Source organism: Botryllus schlosseri, chromosome 5 (assembly GCF_051294905.1).
Source record: "Botryllus schlosseri isolate E-star chromosome 5, Bs_hap1, whole genome shotgun sequence".
Lineage (NCBI taxonomy): Eukaryota > Metazoa > Chordata > Ascidiacea > Stolidobranchia > Styelidae > Botryllus > Botryllus schlosseri.
Window position 1 is genome coordinate 8,815,727 of NC_137240.1, and position 20,337 is coordinate 8,836,063.

At 41.0% G+C, this 20,337-nt stretch overlaps 3 protein-coding genes across 5 annotated transcripts in view; 2 read left to right on the forward strand and 1 right to left on the reverse strand.

Annotated features, from left to right (window-relative positions):
* Positions 1–17,985, forward strand: LOC145438933 (UNC93-like protein MFSD11). 3 transcript variants are annotated; one of them, XM_080316328.1, is made up of 11 exons: positions 2–245; positions 1,349–1,410; positions 1,593–1,700; positions 1,794–1,873; positions 6,605–6,760; positions 7,414–7,585; positions 7,703–7,752; positions 8,864–9,055; positions 9,293–9,461; positions 10,161–10,296; positions 12,111–12,654. In XM_080316328.1, the coding sequence occupies exons 1-11, from the start codon at positions 123–125 to the stop codon at positions 12,270–12,272; spliced, it is 1,410 nt and encodes a 469-aa protein (XP_080172454.1). In that variant the 5' UTR covers positions 2–122; the 3' UTR covers positions 12,273–12,654. The 3 variants fall into 3 exon arrangements, with proteins under 3 accessions (XP_080172456.1, XP_080172455.1, XP_080172454.1); XM_080316330.1 differs by lacking the exons at positions 10,161–10,296; positions 12,111–12,654 and adding an exon at positions 17,934–17,985 and having other exon boundaries at positions 1–245; XM_080316329.1 differs by lacking the exon at positions 10,161–10,296 and having other exon boundaries at positions 1–245.
* The window catches only part of LOC145438934 (sphingosine 1-phosphate receptor 2-like), an 11,001-nt gene continuing 7,925 nt past the window's right edge, over positions 17,262–20,337 (reverse strand). Inside the window, exon 8 of the mRNA XM_080316332.1 lies at positions 17,262–18,054. Coding sequence (XP_080172458.1) covers positions 17,923–18,054 — 132 coding nt within the window. The 3' untranslated portion in view covers positions 17,262–17,922. The remainder of the gene's footprint in view (positions 18,055–20,337) is intronic.
* LOC145438922 (uncharacterized) overlaps positions 19,249–20,337 on the forward strand; it is a 254,138-nt gene continuing 253,049 nt past the window's right edge. Inside the window, exon 1 of the mRNA XM_080316315.1 lies at positions 19,249–19,260. The gene's annotated coding sequence lies outside the window, so the exon portion shown is untranslated. The remainder of the gene's footprint in view (positions 19,261–20,337) is intronic.

The following is a 20,337-nucleotide window of genomic DNA, read 5'->3' on the forward strand; positions in this document are numbered from 1 at the left end:
CAATCTTGTGGTATTTTGAATATTGAAGCATTAACAACATTGAATTTATGTTTTATAAATGAACACAGCTCTTGTCATTTAACCGTGAATGATCAGTTGTCTATTGTTCTCGATTAATCAAGATGGAAGTGACAGACGATGAAAGGCCGATGCTCTCACAACGAGTGAAAAATTACAATGTCCTACTTCTGGGAGTTACGTTCATGTTGGTTTTTACTGGTTTTCAAACCTGTGGAATGGCAGAGGTGAGTGAGTGTAACACGATTAATTTGACCTACACATTGATTCCAGTATGCCTGCGGCCTACCAGCTCCGCTATATTATACATGTCATCTTCATAATGCATCAACTTCGGCCGACCCATGACTTATGTGAAACTGATTAGGCGTGAACTCGGACACCGTTACAAATGCCGTTTCTGAATTCCACACTTGCAAAAGCCAATTAAGAAAGAGTACGCCTATAAAGTAGGGTAGGAGTGTGTCTAAGTCTTATGGCGGAGCTAAGGTGACAGGTGGAAGAGTTCCTTTGCGATATATTGATATAATCTTAGTCAATAAGTGTAGCACAGTTATTCTGACTCCTCACGAAGGTGCATTACAACATGGAACATTCAAATTCAGATTATGGGTGTGCACTAAAAGAATCATATAATCTAGCATGGATGGGCTACATATTCCTTCCCCCTTGTGTCTCTTTTATGGTACAATCTTTGTTTGTCATTTCTGTTGTTAGGAAAACAACAGTGTAAACTTTGTTGATATGCAACTTCAACTTTGAAGTTCCCAAAAAATTCTAAATCACCAATTTGATCGCCACCATTCCCACAAACCACAATCAATCAAACAAATTTTATTTTGTTATCAAAACAAATATATTATAAATAAAAATGAAAAATCGCGACATGGGTTCATTGAAGGGATATGAAATCATCAAGTCAACTTGCCGCCACGGATTAGGATAGCGGCAGAAACATGTTGAGAACCCACAAGTGACTTAACATACCAGCTTGGTAATATTGCGAATGTGTCTGTATATGTCGTCCCAGGCTCATAAATAAGATAGGGTATATAAGCTATATGTGTTACTGCGATTTGTGTCTGAAGTGAATGTGTAGGCGGTAGGCCTATTGCTTTGTACCCATAGCACATATTGATTGAGTGACAACATTTTAGAAACCATGTCAGAACATTTGGAGCGTTTAAAAACTGTTATTAATGGCAACAGTAAAGTATTGTCAATTTTTCATGTGTCCCCGGCATGGCAGGCTGATTATATACTTATTGCTATATTTCTTCACACTCATATTCGCAACCAACATCCCTAACTAATTTCACTCTTATTTCAGCAAACAGTATTGGATAGCTATAAGACAAATCATACAGACTACAAAGGTGATGGATTCACGAGGTGAGTTGCCTGCTGAAATAATGGTACCATAGGCTACCTAAGCAGTACGCCCAGTAAAATCAGGACGTAGATTATGGGACACAATTCGTTAGGTGGTATTTTATCACAAGAAACTTTAATATAACTTATTCTTCATCAATTCCACAAGTGCCTGATTATAAATATTCTAATGTATTTCGCAGTCTGGCTATTATATACACGGTGTTTGCCGCCGCCAATTGGATTTCTCCGTCAATCGTTGCAGCCATTGGAGCAAAGTATTCCATGATTATATCGGCCCTCACTTATACGTAAGTATAGAATGTGATGTCGACATGTCGTGTAGCCTATGTGTGTTCCGTCGCTCTGTCAGTTACCGCAATCTATTGCTTTTTTTTTCCTAGACTTTATATCGCAACATTCATCAAACCTATCACTGCTACGCTTTATGCAGGATCTGTATTGATAGGGATTGGAGCTGCTGGTAAGAAATTTGTAATTAGAATACTCCTACCGAGATTGGTCAAAATATGATAAAATAGCTTCGGGCTATGTTGTTTCAATTGTGGTGGTGCTTAGCAATAGGTTTACTTGACGTTTCACTTGTATACAAGTGCAATTTTGCAATGCCCTGTAACCATTCGGACTGACTACAATTCGAGATAACACTGATCGCATCTGAATTAATGAATAAGTATACTTTGACCCTCAGCAATGCAATATATCTTGTTATGTTGCTTTCCATATGTCATTATAATGTTTCATGGGCGGGTCAGATCATGTCAAGTGATCCAGAAAAATTTCAATTTATGCCCCCACCATCTCAGATTATCATGGAAATTGGTATGCTTAGAAAACTTTTCTTTCTGAATTCAGAAAAACAAATTTTATGAAAATCGGTCAAGTAATACTGAAGATGTGGCCGTTCAAAAATTGCTGTTTTTGTGATCGCTCAAGCGGAAAAAATGTCAGAAATTTACACATGTAATTGAAATCTGCTATATTTTGGTCAAATTAGGGTTGTTGAGAGTGACACTTTCACACTTGTTCATTTACATCCTACTTGATACTTTGCCCCCTTCTTTGACACCTGGGGTTGCATTGTCTGACCTTTAACCCCGCGAATCTGTTAATGTCTTCAAAAATCACTCATGTGTGACGCCATTTTTAATTGCAAATATCTTTTGGCTAAGACGTGGTGTCATCAAGTATAAGGTGTCATTGGAAAGCTCTTGGCAAGGACTTTCAAAATCAAAAATAACATTCCTCGCTAAAGAACCATTACACACCGTAAGAGTGCAATGAAACTAACCTGCAAATAGCATGTTTTAATGAAAAATTCTCACATTGCGTACTTATAGAACAAACCGATTTTCAAATATTGAAGGAATTTTTGCTGCACAGTTTGTGGTGAATACACAAAATACTTCATAAACATATAAGAATTCCAAATTAACACAATGATGAGATACAATATTTTTTGTGTCTACACAATAGATTTGAGTGACAATCAGCACTAAGCATGACAATAAACATCAATGTCCTGTGGGTTTTGTAGTTTTTATATTGTGCAGCGATGATTACTTTTCACACATCAGATACATTTATCTTTTATGATATTTTTCCCAACCTCGATCCACTTTCACTTTTGATTCTTTTGACAGTTCATACTGTCCCCGACTATTGACTAAAGAAGGAACGTCTACTGTGCACAAAATGTGCTGGAATGGTGTCCAACAACAGTCTTTATTTTGTGGCCAGTGAAAAAACAGAGATGGACCTTTACGGTGCATGAAGTTAACCAAAGCATCGTTGTTTAGCTTATCCAACTCTATGACCATGCCAATGTACCACTTTTTGTCATAAACCGCGCATACAAATTGGTTTTGAATAATTTCACTTTGAAGGATGTGTTCTTGGTTTTCAGAGTCTTCATTCAATTCAACTTCCAACGCATAGTGCTCATCTTGGCTGACACGTTTTGCTCCTAGCTTTGTTGATGACAATGGCCTAAAATGATGAAAGGCTCGAGTACCTTTGACTGTGGCTGCGAGCTGAAATCGAGTTTCCAGAAAAGATTTTGTAGCATCCAATTCGTCTTTGAGCAAATTTATAAATTTTATTTTTTGAAGATTTGGCACGCAATAAGACATCATTCCTTCCACATTCAAAACCTGATCATTCAGTGGGCGTCTCAGACTTTCCATTGCTGTAGCTCTTTTGACAGTGCCACCAACTCCATCACATGGCGATTTACCATGGCTGGTGGCAAAAAAGGACCAAGCGGCGTCCACTTTAAAGTCATCATTGTGCTTGCACAAATTGTAAAAAGATTTTCTGTTTTTGTACTGCGCAGCACAACCATCGCTAAAATATTCAATATTGTCCAAATCGGGAATTGTTGCTTTGAGAACTTGAATTGTTTTACGCTGAATCAAATAAACCATGACTGCATCATGCAACAACTCTTCGGATAGAAAACAGAGACTAAAATGCAAAATTTCATTGCTTGCAGACTTGTAGTAGCAAACTACTGGGTGCACAGTGCAACTTCGGTGGGTCCAATGATACCCCTGAGCTTCATCCTGAATGTGGAAAGAGTAATTTTCTGCAAAATCCATTAATACAAGAGCTGTTTGATGATCCATATCTTGTTTACGTTTTTTCAAATATAAAGACTGTGAATGCGAAATGTGATGATGTGGTGCTAAATTCGCAAGCCTTTTCAATAATAATTGAATAAACTCAGTTACTGATAAGGTTTGAGTTATAAGATCAGTTCGGTCAACTGACACCCACTGTTTGAAAGAAATTGGTTCATCCACATCTTCAAATTTTGAGTTGAGTAATTCCTGAACTGGTTCAAATCCGGGACAGTTCGAACAACGCTGCAGCATGCAGTCTCTGTTTTCAATATTGCAGACTGACAATTGAAGCAAATCTTTATAAGTTTCTTCAATGTGGGCAGCATGCAACATAAGAACAACGTTTTGATGTATGGTGCAGACACATACTGCATGTGTTCCAGATGATCCTGCACTAACACACCATTTTGGCCTCAATTCACAAAATTTAGTGAATCCAATCTTCACATGCGGGTTTTGCTGTTTAAACAAGGTATACAATTCTTTCAGAGTACACAAAAGTAGACGTTTTTGTTTATACACCTTCTTTTTAATGCTAACTCGGTCTTTCATCCCTGGCATCAACCTGCTGTGTTCGTTGTTTTCAAAAAACTTCACAACTGTTTCAATTGTTTCATCTGAAAGCATCTTCCCTTTTCGTGGTGGTGGTAAAGAAAAAACTCCATTGTCTTTTCGTTGCTCTTTCGCATGTCTCACTAACCTTTCACTTACTCCAAAAATTTCCGAGATTTTCTTTCTTGGCCAATTTTCTGGAGCCATTGTTAAGACTTGAATTTTTTGAGCTCTTGTTGAATTAGGGCTACTGATTTTTTCTTTCATTTCTGATATGATATTTTCAAAAGCAGCTTCATTTTCATATTCCTCTTTTCCCGTCTCTACTAATTCTTGAATCTCATCAACATGTAAAACCGTGGCAAGCTTTGTTCTAACATTGAGATTCAATTCTTCTAATTTTCTTTTGCCGTATCTGATTTTCCGATTACCAGAAAGAGCATGCAGCTTTAGTGGAGATTCACCAACAGCATGAAGACTCTTATTTAGAGATGATAGTGAGGAATCTGCTTCAAACTGTGATTGTATTTCTTCCAACTCACTTCCACTAGTACTCAATGATGTATCAGGATTGCCTTCAAGCTTTTTTTCCATTTTATATCTGCAATTGTTGCACAGTTTCCTGCCCGGAATTATATTCAAGCTACTGTCGTGGTGCTTAATTCGTTTAAACCAGTTCAAAGAAATGATGCCTAGTTGTTTTTTGATAGGTCTTGTGTGGCCTTCAAATACATCACAGCAGGATTTATATGATGCAGAATAAGTGTCAAGAAATTTATACTTGTGAAACGTGCAAATTGTACCAGTAGTCAGAAGATCAGCACCGGTACTAGTATTGATGTTGCATTCTGCTCCAACCCGGATTTTCAGAAGCTCTCGTTCTTCATCATTTAGATCATCCAGTGACACTAATTTTTGCTTTTGATATCGGTAGGCCTTTATGTGACAAACAGCTTCCAAAACAGAGCCTATACTACAAGTATCCATACTACAAACATAAGTCTTAATCCAATACCGTGCAGCCTGTAAAAGTAAAATTGTAATAACATTTCAAAATACAAATATTTTTTCAACACTTTTTTACAACAAATTTTTCTAATATAATGATTCTTTAGCGAGGAAAGTTATTGTTGATTTTGAAAGTCCTTGTCAAGAGCTTTCCAATGACACCTAACACTTGATGACATCACCTCTCAGCCAAAAGATATTTGCAATTAAATATGACGTCACACATGAGTGATTTTTGAAGACATTAACAGATTCACGGGGTTAAAGGTCAGACTATGCAACCCCAGGTGTCAAAGAAGGGGGCAAAGTATCAAGTAGGATGTAAATGACCAAGTGTGGAAGTTTCACCCTCAACAACCTCAATTTGACCAAAATATAGCAAATTTCAATTACATGTGTAAATTTCGGACATTTTTTCCGCTTGAGCGATCACAAAAACTGCAATTTTTGAATGGCCACATCTTCGGTTGTGCTCGACCGATTTTCACAAAATTTGTTTTTCTGAAATCAGAAAACAAAGCTCTGTAATCATGCCAATTTTCATGTCGGCTCGAGATGGTGGGGGATATGGCTTGGATCACTTGACATGATCTGACCCGGGCGCAAAAGACTCCTGTCAACTGCCAATGTTATGGACTCAATGAATTGGAATCGAAATATGTAGTGTTATCTGTAGGTGTAGCCTGTCCTTAGCTTTATTCCAGGTAGTAAGCATTTCGTCATTCTTACTGGCTTCATTAACCGTTTGTATTCTTTGTGAAGTACTCCATGGTTTTAGTGAATAAACGCCTAGAAAACTTCATGTATGTAAGTGGGTTTCCCTGGAAGGGTCACTGCAGAATATATTGAGTGTTTATTTTAAATTCAGCTCATTTAACAAAGGTCAAGCTAGGCAAACACAGAACCCAGTTTGGCTGCCATAAATTTTTCAACTCTTGAAATGCTGTAGCTAGGATGCTTTACCAGTTGTCACACTATCCTCTGTAGCTGTCTGTATTTTTTGTTTACAGTGCTTTGGACGGGGCAGGGAGTATTCCTGACCGTGAACTCCGACGATTCCACCATGGGCAGGAACAGCGGTATTTTCTGGGCCCTACTGCAATGCAGCCTCCTGTTTGGAAACCTTTACGAATTCTTCGCGTGGCAAGGCAAATCGTCGATAACAGGTGTGTACTGTATCTTAGAGAGATGTTTGCATAACGGATGCGGTCATGTGATCACAAACAAATTTCAATGCATTGTTTTTGCTGTGGCTGTTTGCTTGTTTGTCAATATACCGCAATGCTCATGGCTCAGTTGCATTGAACAGTTTTCATTATATCGTCCCTTGGTGCCAACATTCATTTACTTGTTCTACTTCCTCGGGTGTTCATGATTTTTTACCACTTCTATTTCTGTTTATAACTCGAGTTTTCAAGACTTCCATGTTGGGAAAACGATCGGAATTAAAATTCTTGTTCATATATGTCTTAGAGGCTACCATTATTGAACAGCATTTTGTGGCTGATTTAGAACGACAGATAGGTGTAACCTTCCAAAATGTATTCAGTTACTGCGATGTAGGGGCTATTTCCCTTTGTTCTTGTTTCAATTTCACTCGAAAAAGTGAGGATTCCAAAACTACTTCATGCTTTACAAAATGGAAAAAGTAAGTAGTTATACCCAAAAAGCCCCTAAGTACAGTTCGAGGTGATCGATAAACACAGCCACCCGTGTAAGTAGTCAAACTAGGCCAAATTTACTAAAGTAGGCCTACTCTGAAAAACTTCTGTAGTAGAAATAACTGACCACCCTTGTATTTTGCTATCCTTGCTTCCAGATCACGACAGGATCCAACTGTACATCGTGCTGACTGCGGTAAGCGGCATCGGAACCTTACTGATGTTCTTCCTGAGGACGTCGCCGAAATCCAGCTACGCCAAATTGACGAACGAAAGCGACGATCCCGATCAGCTAAAGCAAATTGCCGACGCCAGCCTCGTAGAGCAGAAGTAAGTGTACCGGTAATCGATTTCCATCCTTGATCACGTCCGTTGTGTTGTTATCTTGTACGCGTAGACGCTCGGTGTTGAGACTGATTTTCTAAATGGTATTATCTCTCTCGACAGTGAACCGGAAATTCGGGAAGGAGCCGGAAAGGCTGCTTGGAAGGCATTTGGTGAGTGGTTGGGTGACCGCTGATCGTTGGCAGAAGTGGTCAGTTATAAAGTGCCTCTACTTTTTCGTACTTGAGATAGCATTGCCGATATGCGCTACCTTCTCCAGTGAAGATGCGTTTAATCCACTTACAATTCTACGTAACAGTTTTTATGCAAAACTTTTTGCACTTGGTATTATGGAAGTAGAAAGGATTTTTAGGGTATGTTTGTATCCTTTTTTGAAATAGCCCATGTATCATGGCAACTGACTGTATTTTGGAAGATCATGGTTATTTGTGTTGTAGTTGCCGTAAGTCATTTTGCGTAGCTCGTGAAAATGCACCTTGCACCTCATCGGTTCACTTGGTAATCATAATATCTAAAATGGAATAAATGGATCGTGTTCCGTGTAGATTTACAGGAATGTTGGCGTTGTAGTCGGACTAATGTGAACAAAATATTAGAAGTCGGAGCTGGAGTCAGAGTCGGCATATTGAAAATGTATGGAGTAGGAGGTAAACTGAGTCAAATCCACGGCCCTCATTAAAGAAGTGTTAAAAATCACTAATCGATAATGTTCTAGCGCAGTGGTTCCCAAATGGTGGGGAATTCCCCACTGGTGGGGAATACAATGGTTTCTGGTGGGGAATAGACGCATTTGGTAAACACCTTATACAGGACAGTCTACATATTCACGGAGACACATGCGCAATTACCGTTACCAGGTAACTGTAATGTATTGTATCGAAAATTATATTGCGTGTGTTGTTCACAAAATATCGTTTTTTAAGTCTGGGTAACCTATCTTGGCGTCACAAACGCATCCAGCACGACCAGTATGACGTGAAATAACGCTTTCGGAAAATTTGGAGGGTTGGCGGTATCGGTTCACCATACGTTTTATGTTGCAGTTATAGGCCATTGTATTGCGTACTGGTGTGGTTGTGTGTCTTGTGTACTCAAACAAGCAAATAGCTGCTCTGTAATCACAGAAATTTTGGGTAGTGGGGAATGAAGGCTTGGAGTAAATCTGAAGTGGGGAATGAAGACAAAAGGGTTGGGAACCACTGTTCTAGCGTAAATGTGCGATTCTCTAATAATTATGTCGTGCATTCTCTTTTTATCCGTCAGTCGGCGCGCTCAAGCTCTTTGCCACGCGCGACATGCTCCTGCTCAGCATCACTTTCTTCTACACGGGGCTGGAGCTGACTTTCTTCAGCGGCGTCTACACGACTTGCGTGGGCGCCACGAAGGGACTCGGGCCGGACACCGTCAAGCTGGTCGGGCTGACCGGGATATTTGTGGGCGTCGGGGAGATACTCGGTGAGTGTCTAGGCGCAACATTATGTCTAATTTTAGCGCTGGAAAAAATCGTTTCTCATTATTCCAAAAATTTGAATAAATATTTGAATTAATATCGTAGGCCTGCTCGAATCATTGCGCACAGCCCTGCTTGCCAATGTGTAATAGGACCTACGGCCTGAGCCTCACCTTTACATATCTGTCATGAAATGTTGGGTGCCGTTGTAACCTGTCATTTGTTTTTGTCTATTGTTTCAGGCGGTCTGACTTTTGGCATCTTCGGCAAAGCCACTGCTAAAATCGGACGGGAAGTGGTCGTCATTCTCGGACTCACGGTCCATCTCGTGGCATTTTTTCTCGTGTTTCTCAACATACCGGATAACGCCCCTCTGGGCGACACTCACGACACCGCGTACATCCAACCCAAGTAGGTGCCGCTTAGTACGGGCTTTTGCGTGTCATGCTCGTGGCGGGGGGTGGGATGTACATTTGCTGGGCTAAGTTTTGAATGATATGGGTTTGCATTGGTTTTCGCTTGGGTTAGGATTGGAGTAAGGTTAGGGTTGGTGTTGACTTTGGTTATGGCTACCGTTGTTTAGTTTGAGTTAAGTTTAGTGTTCTCTTGGGGTAGGATTATTGTTAGGCTGGAAAAATTCTGTTGTAATCGTTCATGTGACGAAATAGTCTTTTTTAAGTGGCAGACTTGCAAAGTGCTGCTGTCACCGTTTAAAAGCAACAAATCATGCGAGTGAAAGAGCAGTGTCTTTTCAAGGGATACATCGAAAACTGCCATCTCTACCGATGTATCAAGAGATTCAACACCTAACCCCAATTCTCAATCTTTCGCTGAGAGAGAGAGATTTATTTTCGCCTGTGCCATCGAGATGCTTTGACGATGGCGATCCGATACGACCTGTAAGGAAGGTCATCTGCTCTGCACCACCATTTTTTCTCCTCCGAGCGCCTTGCGAGATAGAAACGGTTACCGGTTTTCGCGTCTTTGGTCTGACCCGGCCGGAGATTGAACCCACGACCTACCGATCGAGAAGCCAGACGCATCACCGTTACGCTATCACTGCTAGCCTTTCGATTGCGAGCTACTGACCCAGTGGTATTTTTAACGCAGTGAAATTGTGGCAGTCGGCTGCGGTTTGCTCCTGGGCTTCGCAGACGCCTGTTTCAACACTCAGTGTTATTCTATTATCGGAGTGATGTACGCCAAGGACAGCGCCCCGGCGTTCGCTCTATTCAAGTTTGAACAGGTACCTGTTTTACTTCAATACGGAGTGTATTTGTGTCTTATTCTAGGATGCATTCATATACACTACATTACAGATACATTCATAGGTAGTCAGCTTTACGCGTTCTCAAATAGTGTTTTCTCACTCGCAATGCTTGCGCAGCAATTATAGACTACGTCTCCTCGACGAAGCTTGATTTGTTAAGCATAGAGTAGGCTTTGGACGCGTTTCCGTCACTTTATCAATTGCAACAATGAGAAAGCGGTGAAATAGCCCTATGCTGAACCAGGTTGCCTCCAAAAAACTGCCGGAGCAGTAATCAAAGCAGCTTTACAGCGGAACTGCCCAAATCTGTGTTCAGGAAATTTGCGCAAGTACTTGGAAAGGTAGAAGTAGACACTAGACCGGTGGTTCCCAACGTGGGCGATTTCGAGAAACAAGGGGGCGAAAATGTTAGAACGTCCAGTGAGATATTCTGGCTTATTCTGATTATGATGCGAAAAAAAGGTCATCACAACGGAAAGTAGACGTGGAAACAAGTTTTCCGAGCACCTACCACCTCGAAAAAATAACTTTTCTTCAGTAAATTCACCAGAGATCAGAGTCGAGTGAATAAATATCCCGTTTACATGTCATCTTTTTCGTGTCCGCAAATTGGAGGGGTGAAAATTTGTTTCGAGATTGATAAGGGGGCGATGAGTTTGAAAAGGTTCGGAACATTTGCAGACAGACACGGTGAAAGGGATCAATGTGGTCACTCAAGTGGAAGTAGAAAGGAAAAGGTCGAGGAAGTACTCAAGTTGAGTAGTTTGAAAAAATAGATAGATTACTAACCTACGGATAGATGCGCAACTGTAGTCGCCACACTCGAATACGCCCCGAGAACTCTGCCGCTGAGCCGGCTAAAAGCAGCTCTCAGCAGGGTTGGGTACCCGAGCGCTCAAATTCAATAAAACTGGTCCTAATCGAAACCTAGTGTCGCAGTGATTGTGAAAATGGAAAGTAAAATCCGATCAGGGCAATGGAATCATTCCGTGATAGCCGTCAAAGTTTATTGTTCTGAACAAACGGACCGCCGAAACACAATGTCCTTGACAACGGCCAATTTAGTCGACCGATTGTTCAGAACAGTTTCGATTTTTAGACGTCGGCGGCTATTTCAGGGTGGTACCATTGCCATGACACGATTTTAATTTCTATTTTCGAAATCAGTGCGACAGTACCTTTCGAATAAGACTAGTTCTATTAAATTTGAGCGTCCGGGTCGCCAGCTATAGCACTACCGATTATGCTGCTTTTAGTCGGCTTGGCAGTAGACATCTCGGCGATTTCAAGTGTGACGACGAGCTGCGAATCTATCCGTAGGTTGGTAATCTATAACGGGTACACTTTTAGCTGTTAGTCGGAGTTTGCTAGAATGGCTACCTCTGTAATTGCAAGATATTTTCTCGCGACCAACACAAAATGACTGATGACGCTAAAAACAGGTGCAATATTCGAAAATATAATTAGCTTCTTTACAATTTCAGTCATATATGAGTGATGCAAACTTGTCCCTACAATTTCAGTCATATATGAGTTATGCAAACTTGTCCCCAAAATACTTCTTACATTTCAAATCTTGTTAAAGCAAGTTCTAAGGAGTTTTGCCTCAAAATCTGTTTTCGTAATAGTGGAAGCAGTTAAGTTGAGGTACATCTTTATGGACCACCTTTTGAAGTAGGCTACGTGGCAACTGCGACCGATGGTAACTATTCAGCAGTGAAGATGTTATCGTCTTTCCAATTCCGTAAATCACATACATTCCGTCCGTTACTAAACGTACATTTTTTCAGTCGCTGGCCGCAGCCTGCGGCTTTTTCTACAGCAGACATCTGCTCTTGAAGTATCAGCTGCTGATCATGGTGGTGTTTGGCGTTGTCGGCACCCTGTCCTTTATGAAGGTGCAGATGGCCTTGAAGAGAAGGCAAAGGCTAGAGACCAATGAAGAAACCTGATTTTTCTTTCGTCTATTCTGTATTGACTTTCGCATCTGTATGTTTCATATTTGGTAATCGCAAATTGATTATCGTTTTGTCGCAGTATTTTACGAGTTCGTCCCTCCAATCAAGGATGGCCCTGCCATTTCAGGCCTGGATCTTGTCCTTACGCCGCGTTGAAACTGCGCCTGGGCGATCATGGAGCATATTGACATTTGTCTTTCTGTAGAACGTTGTTATTAGCCGGCAACCTTTCGCTATCGTTTTCAAGTGGTAGTTTTACATCTCTTATATGTACCAAGTGCAATATAGCAGTGGAATTTGTGTTACCTTCAAGGTATATATTATTGAAGCTTGCGTCCCGCAACCGCCACGCCAAATACACTTTTATGTGCTCAGATGATGTGTTTGTTTAGGGCTGACCAATGTTCCGTCCAATTTTTCACTAGACTACGCGCACTACCCAACTCATGGCGCGGTCCCTTGGACAACATTGCGTAACGACTAAAAAGGTCATCACTTCGGCTTTTCTTGTGTGTTGCTTGGATTTCCTGTGTGCAGAGACCGTGTCAGCACTGCGCAATTGCGCGTGAGCAGCTAAGAGGGGACATTGGGTTATAGGTGGTGGTTAACGGAGTACTGTAGCCTACTTTTACTCTTTCAGAGTACTCAATTAGGTTTGCCTATTCGCCCTACTTACTTGGTTTCTGCTTTTAGGCTAGATCTACTCAACATTATTCTAGGCAAAACTAGGAGTGGTATGGTTACTTGGGAATTTGTTCTGGTAAATTACGTCGATACTTCTACTTCGGTATCATCGATTACCAGTGACCAACTATAATTTGGCTCGTTATGTGCAATTTGGGACGCTCTCAGCCGATGTCACGACCTGACTTCCGTGGATCGGACCAGATATTGACTGCGTAGGCGTCGTAAGGATAAAAATCTTGTAGGAAGGGTACCAGTAATGTAGTGATCAGCAGAGTCGGACCATTTGTAATTGAGCTGAATGTAATAATTACATTTTTTCATGTAATTGTAATTTGATCAAAATTTTGCTCAATTACAATCGCAATTACATTTTCATGGAAACCTGACAATCACAACATGAAATAATCATTTAATCAATCATTTATTCGTCGCACCAGTGAAAATCCGATACGAACCAGGATGACGACGAGGGGCGTTAAGGCCTTAGTAAACACTAAACAGTCACCACATGTAATAATTAGCCTATTTAATACATCGGTGTTCTATGCGTGCTGCGTTATAACTAGATAATTCAGTCACGCTAAACTGTTTCCCACACTTCAGTAGCAACAGAAAACTTTGTGAATGACAATATAGGCTAAACCAGTGGTTCTCAAACTGGGGGCGTTCCTCTTGGGCGGCGTGAAAGCATCTGAACGGGGCGCGACGCTCCAGTGAACTGAAATCTTTTCCGCGCTCGGCCCGATTCACCTCCGTTTTATGATTATTGCTCGGTGTATATAGTCTGAATTTCGCATTGGAGAATTCTCTCATCAACAGTCATAACCTTCCATACCATCAAACTATATGTAAGGATTGCGAACTTTCTTTGTTTCATTGTGTGCTTTGACGATAAGGGGGGCACGAAATATTCACTGTTATAAAGGGGGCGTGTCTAAAAAAAGTTAGAGAACCAGTGGGCTAAACTAAATCCTAATATTTCAAAAATGGATGAACACTGAACAGCAAATAAACTCTTCTGAAACCTGTGCTGAACCATTTCCTACACCATTGTCAAAGTTTTTTAAATCTCTGACCAGTACCGAGGCTTGTTGCAACAATAGCAAAAAAAATTCAAGTTTCCAACCAAGGATTCATCATAACTTGATCACGCATTTGTAGAGATGTTATCCCAATCTTACATCCAATCTTGGCCAAATTTACTGGGGCCAGAAACTTTTCACACCCTAATGTTCATCAAATGCAATCTAACAGTTTCCGAGCAAGTGAAAATGTAAATGCGAACCAAAATATTGTAATTTTTAGTTATCAGGAGGTTTTTTCCTTTTGCATTTATTTTAATTTTACGCGCCTTATCGGTATCATCTTTATCGCTGACGCCTTACCAAATACATTTCGTTATCCTGACTCAGCTCTGAGTAGCCTAATCGTTTGATTACATTTCATTGACTATCCTGTAGCCTATTCGCTGTTAGTCGCTCAAACCTTTGGTTCTTAAAAGTCGCTTGAAACATTTTTCTGTGCTTGTAGTTTTCAGTACTCATGATTAGGAATAGTTCGAATACGTTCGAGTTTTTTTTTTAAATTAAAGGGTATTCTACATAACAGGAATGAAACATGAATATCTTGAGATTGTTGCTAATTACGTCGCTACGGTTGTCAAAGAACACCTCTTTACTGAATCAATTACCTGTTTAAAAGTAATTGTAATTAATTACATGCTTAACAGTAATTGTAATTGTAATTTGATATTTTTAGCATTGAGTAATTGTAATTGTAATGTAATTGAAACATGCAAGGAAGTAATTGTAATTGAATTAAAATATTGTAATTGATCCAACTCTGGTAGTCATGTCGCTGGTTGTGGTAAAACGAACATGTAGACCAGTGGTTTTCCACCTAGGCAAGAGAAAAAATATTTCGCACCACCTGATAACGCTTCGAATACCCCGAGTGGCTGAGTAAAGGCCCATTAACACATGCACAGTGCGTTGCAACACAAATGCGTCGCGGGTTTTAGATCGACTCCAGAATCCCCTCCTAACTGTTGAAGGTTTATCTAGACTCCTCCTCGCTATCCGATCTGCACAGACAGCAGCATCTTACAAAAAGTCTGGAGCGAAAGTGTCTCGGCACCTCATCATCATCATCATTGGTTTATTAGCAATTTTATCAGTTCAATACACCACAAAAATGCGATACAATGAAAAGACAGGAAGATGTCGAAGCGACAAGGAGTAGTCTATGGAATCTGACACCCACCTTGGCCTAGGCGATGTAAAGAGGAGGCATGCACACTGAATGAAAGTAAATAAGATAGTATAGAAAAAGAATGCGACAAGAAATAGGGCGGCATGTCATGGAAAGCGAGATCGATAGGTCAGTCGTGGTCCGGTAATCTTGAGGATGGACTGTATTTATTTAGTAGCAATTGTTTGTATTTCGACTTGAATGTGGACATGCTCGTCGACTGTCTGATGGCCGGCGGGATACTGTTCCACACATCAGGTCCGGCATATTTGATGGAGCGATGATCTTTTCGGTCGATCATATGATATATTTGGACGACGTGGACGCGCGTGTGTTGTACTTGTGCGCTTTTGATTCAGAGGTAAAGAAGTCATTGAAATATTCGGGGCAACGACCGCAGTGAAACTGATACATAAACTTGGCGATTTCTAGTTTCCGCATATCTTCTATGTTTAGGACGCCAAATCTCTTCAGCAGCGACTTATTGGATGGGCAGCCAGGCCCCTTTGGAGCCCTAGCTATGATTCGGAGTACTTTATGCTGTGGTTTCTGCAGTGGCTTTAGTGCAGTTTTACTGGCAGCCCCCCAACAGAGGATGCCATAATGTAACTTCGATTGGATTAAGGATTTAAAGAGTATCAGAAGAACCCATGCTGGCATGAAGCGCCCAAGGCTGTAGAACAGGCCGCACTTCGCCGCACCTCCAGAATCAATCAAAAACAATAGTACCGCCGATTAGCATATGCCACACTCAGTATTTGGATTCTTTAATTTTTGTTATGCCGCTCTTAATTGTTTACCACGTTTTCTCGCGGCACCCCTGAGCAGTGCAATCGGCACACTGGTTGAGAACCACTGATTTAGGGTTCATAGCCCTCGATCAGGAGATCTTTGCGCAGAGTCAGCACATCTGTTAATCCAGGGCCGTAACAGCACTTCGTCAGCCCCACCCCCCTCTAAAAAAAACGTTGGTCTTGGGCCCCCCATATAACGATAAACCTTACTTATGGGGAGCTTTGCCCCCCCCTCCAGATCCACTTATCATCTACATTGGGGGCTGTTTACTGAGATTATGCGAGGCGCGAAATAATTCTGTAATTCATGATCGAATCGGTCAATATGATCGGGAATTGCATATATATGGCTGTCAATTTTTATCCTCTCTCTGCTCACGTAATCAGATTTACAGGTAGAGCTGAGTGAGCTGTGTTGTTAGGACCCCTCAATAATGAGTTAACATCTCCGGGCGTATACCCGCTGGCAGGAACGAAACATCATTTCGCCAGCCCCCCTCCAAAAAATTGGTTCTTGGACTCGTGATAAACCTACCCCAAATCACTTCGTTCGCTTTTGCCACGATATTAGCCGTACTGATTAGTGAGCCAGCGCTAGGCGCGAAAATTTTCGATAATTCATGATGAAATCGGTCAATAAGATCGGGAATTGCATATATATTGCTATCAATTTCGAGTCCTCTCTGCTCACGTAATCAGATTCACCGGTAGAGTTGAGTGAGGTGTCTTAGAAACTGTAGGGCCCGTTGATATGACTCTGTAACATGATGTTATTTCGTGACCTACTGTCTGCTATATCAAAAAATATAGAATCGCCCAAACGTAGGCTACTAAACTAAAAGACGCACACGCACACTAGGGTTGTTCAAAAATAACTTTTTTCCCCGATTCCAGCCATTCGCTGATTAAATTGTCAGGTTACCCTAAAAAACGCTGCACATCAAATTTGGTTCAATTTCAACAAGTATAGCACTCCGCAGATCCAATTATAATTTTTGATCTATTGGGGGAAATTAAAAAAAAAATTTAAATTTTCCCTGGTAAATTATAAATTTTAATCGGATCTGCGGAGTCACTTGTTCGAATTGAACCAAATTTGGTGTGCAGTGTTTTTATGGTAACCTGACAATTTAATCAGTGAATGGCTGGAATCCGGGAAAAAAAAAATTTTGACAGCCCCAACGCACACGCACACGTGTGAATCATTTTTCATAACTCAACCTTACCCTAGCTCACTAGCAGTCTCTCACAATAGCGATTTTGGGAAATTTATTGAAGTAACGAAAAGCATCGTATATGGAAAACCAACAATTTTCGAGGGCGGAAAGTATAAATTCCACATACTTTTCGATGCGGGCTTACGAAGCCAAGGTAAAGAGCTTTTTTAATTCTCATCATAATTGTAAATAAGGTGACCATGTGCCGGCACCCTTTGAAATGAATAAATAGTTCGCTGCACTTCCAGTAGGCTACCCTGAATGCAATACTTGGGGAGCTGATGACTCGAAATGTCATCGGTGATTGCCCGTGCAAGTGGGATTGTATTTATTGATCTCATTGTTTAACCATCATGCTTCCCATATGCTATACTTAGTGTATGTCCTTCATTTTAATGCATGTCGACGGCAGCCTCAATACCCCATTCTTCGCGGTAGCCTTGCTCAATCCAAACGGCATCCCGGTTGAGAACCGGCCACTGATAATGTCTATGAAAGTAGAAATCTGCACAGTACACACTGTCGATAGCAGCGCTATTGCTCTTCGTGAACTTCTCTCCAACGACCGCGTCACGCGAGTGATCTGTCCAATGCTTTTTCTTCCACCACCGAAGCGTTTGAAAGTCACGATAGAATATTTATCTGCTCTGTTATGAGTTCACCAGCAAACTTTACCGAGAAGCGCGATCTTGTAGCCTACTTTGCAGTTGCTGGTGTAGCCAAATGAGGCTGGCCGTCATTTGAGGGAATCGGCGACGCGGACTCCACAACTGAAGTATCTGAGGCAGTGTTGCTTGTTGTTGATGGCGACGTTACACTCTTATATGCCTGCAAAAATATAATCCAAGTAAGACACATTTATGTATAGTGTATGAGCTTCTCGTTTAACCTATAGCATATTGTCTACTACTACATTTTAAGATGCGAAAACAGGGCACTTGTTGCAAGTTACTGAAGCTATAGACTAATAGCAGACGAGACGGCGGGCAATTTAAAAAAATTTACGGGACATTTTCGATTTCTTGAAAATGAGGACAAAAGGAGAACGTACATGGTATCCTCAATGTCCCTAATGTATTGTATCTTATTCAAATCAATATTGCAGATGGATTGAACATGTAGGCTTGGCTTTGAATAATTAGTTTACTGTGGACTTGACGAGTGTCATTTTCTACGTCATTTCCGATTATGTTGCGGTAGGCCAGCATATTCTATTCACAACAACAAACATGTCACACTAGTGCAGGGGCGGCAACTTCTCCGGTCGGCGGGCCTGATACGGAAAAATAAAGTACATGGCGGGCCGTATTACATAATGGATACATTAAGATCTTGGTTGCTTTCACGCCTAATTTAGCGTCCACTTGCAACGTAATAATTTTATTTATCACACAAGCTTTCGGAGCTCGTGTGATAAATAAAATTATTACGTTGCAAGTGAACGCTAAATGAGGTGTGAAAGCAACCAAGATCCTAATATTTTCTATATCGTCTGCTATCAGTTCATCATCATCATCATCATTGGTTTATTAGCAATTTTATCAGTTCAATACACCACAAAAAATGCGATACAATGAAAAGACAGGAAGATGTCGAAGCGACAAGGAGTAGTCTATGGAATCTGACACCCACCTTGGCCTAGGCGATGTAAAGAGGAGGCATGCACACTGAATGAAAGTAAAGAAGATAGTATAGAAAAGGAATGCGACAAGAAATAGGGCGGCATGTCATGGGAAGCGAGATCGATAGGTCAGTCGTGGTCCGGTAATCTTGAGGATGGACTGTATTTATTTAGTAGTAATTGCTTGTATTTCGACTTGAATGTGGACATGCTCATCGACGTCGAATTATTCAATATTGGATACATTAATCCCGTATTTATCCACCTATACAAGGAATAAATCGTATTTATTGTAAACTCTAAGTTTAAATCATCGAGACCATAAACAATATTTACCAAATTTGTTAACCTAATGTACTTCAATAGCTGTTGAGATTAATCTGACATTTGTGGTCGATCAAGGTTGTTATAAAGTTATTTGAGCTACGGCTGCATGTCGTATGTAGAAACCCTTATTAGTAAAGACTGCACTTGAACATCAGTTGTATTGGAACGCAGCCTTGTCTTGTTCAGTTCATGGTCGAGAATGTTTGCTCAGAAATGTATGTAGACCGGAACAGGACAAATAGTTTCACGACCATGACCATCTTTTTTCAGGTTTGCAAACTTGGATTCAGTCTGTGACGCATAAAATTTTTTATTACTGTCAGATTAGAATTTCACTTTCAGGGCAAAAACTTTCTGCGGGCCGCTCAAAATCCCGTCGCGGGCCGTATGCCCGCCACTGCACTAGTGACACTAGTAAGAAAAACTCATTATGACGTATAGATGAAAGTATAAGGTTACGCAGCAGGGGCGGGCAACATACTTTATTCTGCTCGTGGCTCTGGAACTCCCCAAAATCAGCCTCGAATGTTGCATGGTAACGGAGTTTGGTATTGTGACGCACCCATGCCGTCTGAGCAGCTCAGAAGCAAGTGCGCACGAGAGTGAGAGTGTGAATGCTCAATCGGTTGAGCCACAATGGCCAATGCGCCTGCGGTTTGCGCTGCTCTCAGCTCTCACTTGCTCCCAGGCGCCATGGTTGCGTCACGATGCCAAACTCCGTTATAATGCAACATTCAAAGCTGATTTTGGGGGGTTCCAGGGCCACGAGTAGAATAAAATTTATATTTTCGCAATCATTACCGCGGTAGCTTTCGATTGATACCCGTTTTATCAAATTTCGCGCTCGTCGGCAACCCGGTCACTATCAGGGTCACCATATTTTGGAATCGGGAAAGGAGGACACTTTTTCAAAATTTTCCAACTTGGAATACCGGTGGTAAATCTTGAAAAGTAAATTTTTCCCACTTCGCGGTCGGTTAACTAAAATATGTCAACTTTCCGACTCAGCTCCCGAAATAGCCGCCGGAGCGTTACTTCAGTGCTGATTTACTGTATCTCAGTCGAATTTGGCACTATATTTAACCAAATTTATCAAAAAAGAGGACAAAATCTCAAATAGGAGGACATTTAGGCGTCCTCGGAGGACATTTTCAAAAACCTGA

Coding starts and splice junctions, on each gene's coding strand:
- LOC145438933 (XM_080316328.1), top strand. CDS start 123: ATGGAAGTGACAGACGATGAAAGGCCGATGCTCTCACAACGAGTGAAA. Junction 1,411..1,592: donor AAAGGTGATGGATTCACGAG/GTGAGTTGCCTG, acceptor TGTATTTCGCAG/TCTGGCTATTATATACACGG. Junction 10,297..12,110: donor CTCTATTCAAGTTTGAACAG/GTACCTGTTTTA, acceptor ACATTTTTTCAG/TCGCTGGCCGCAGCCTGCGG.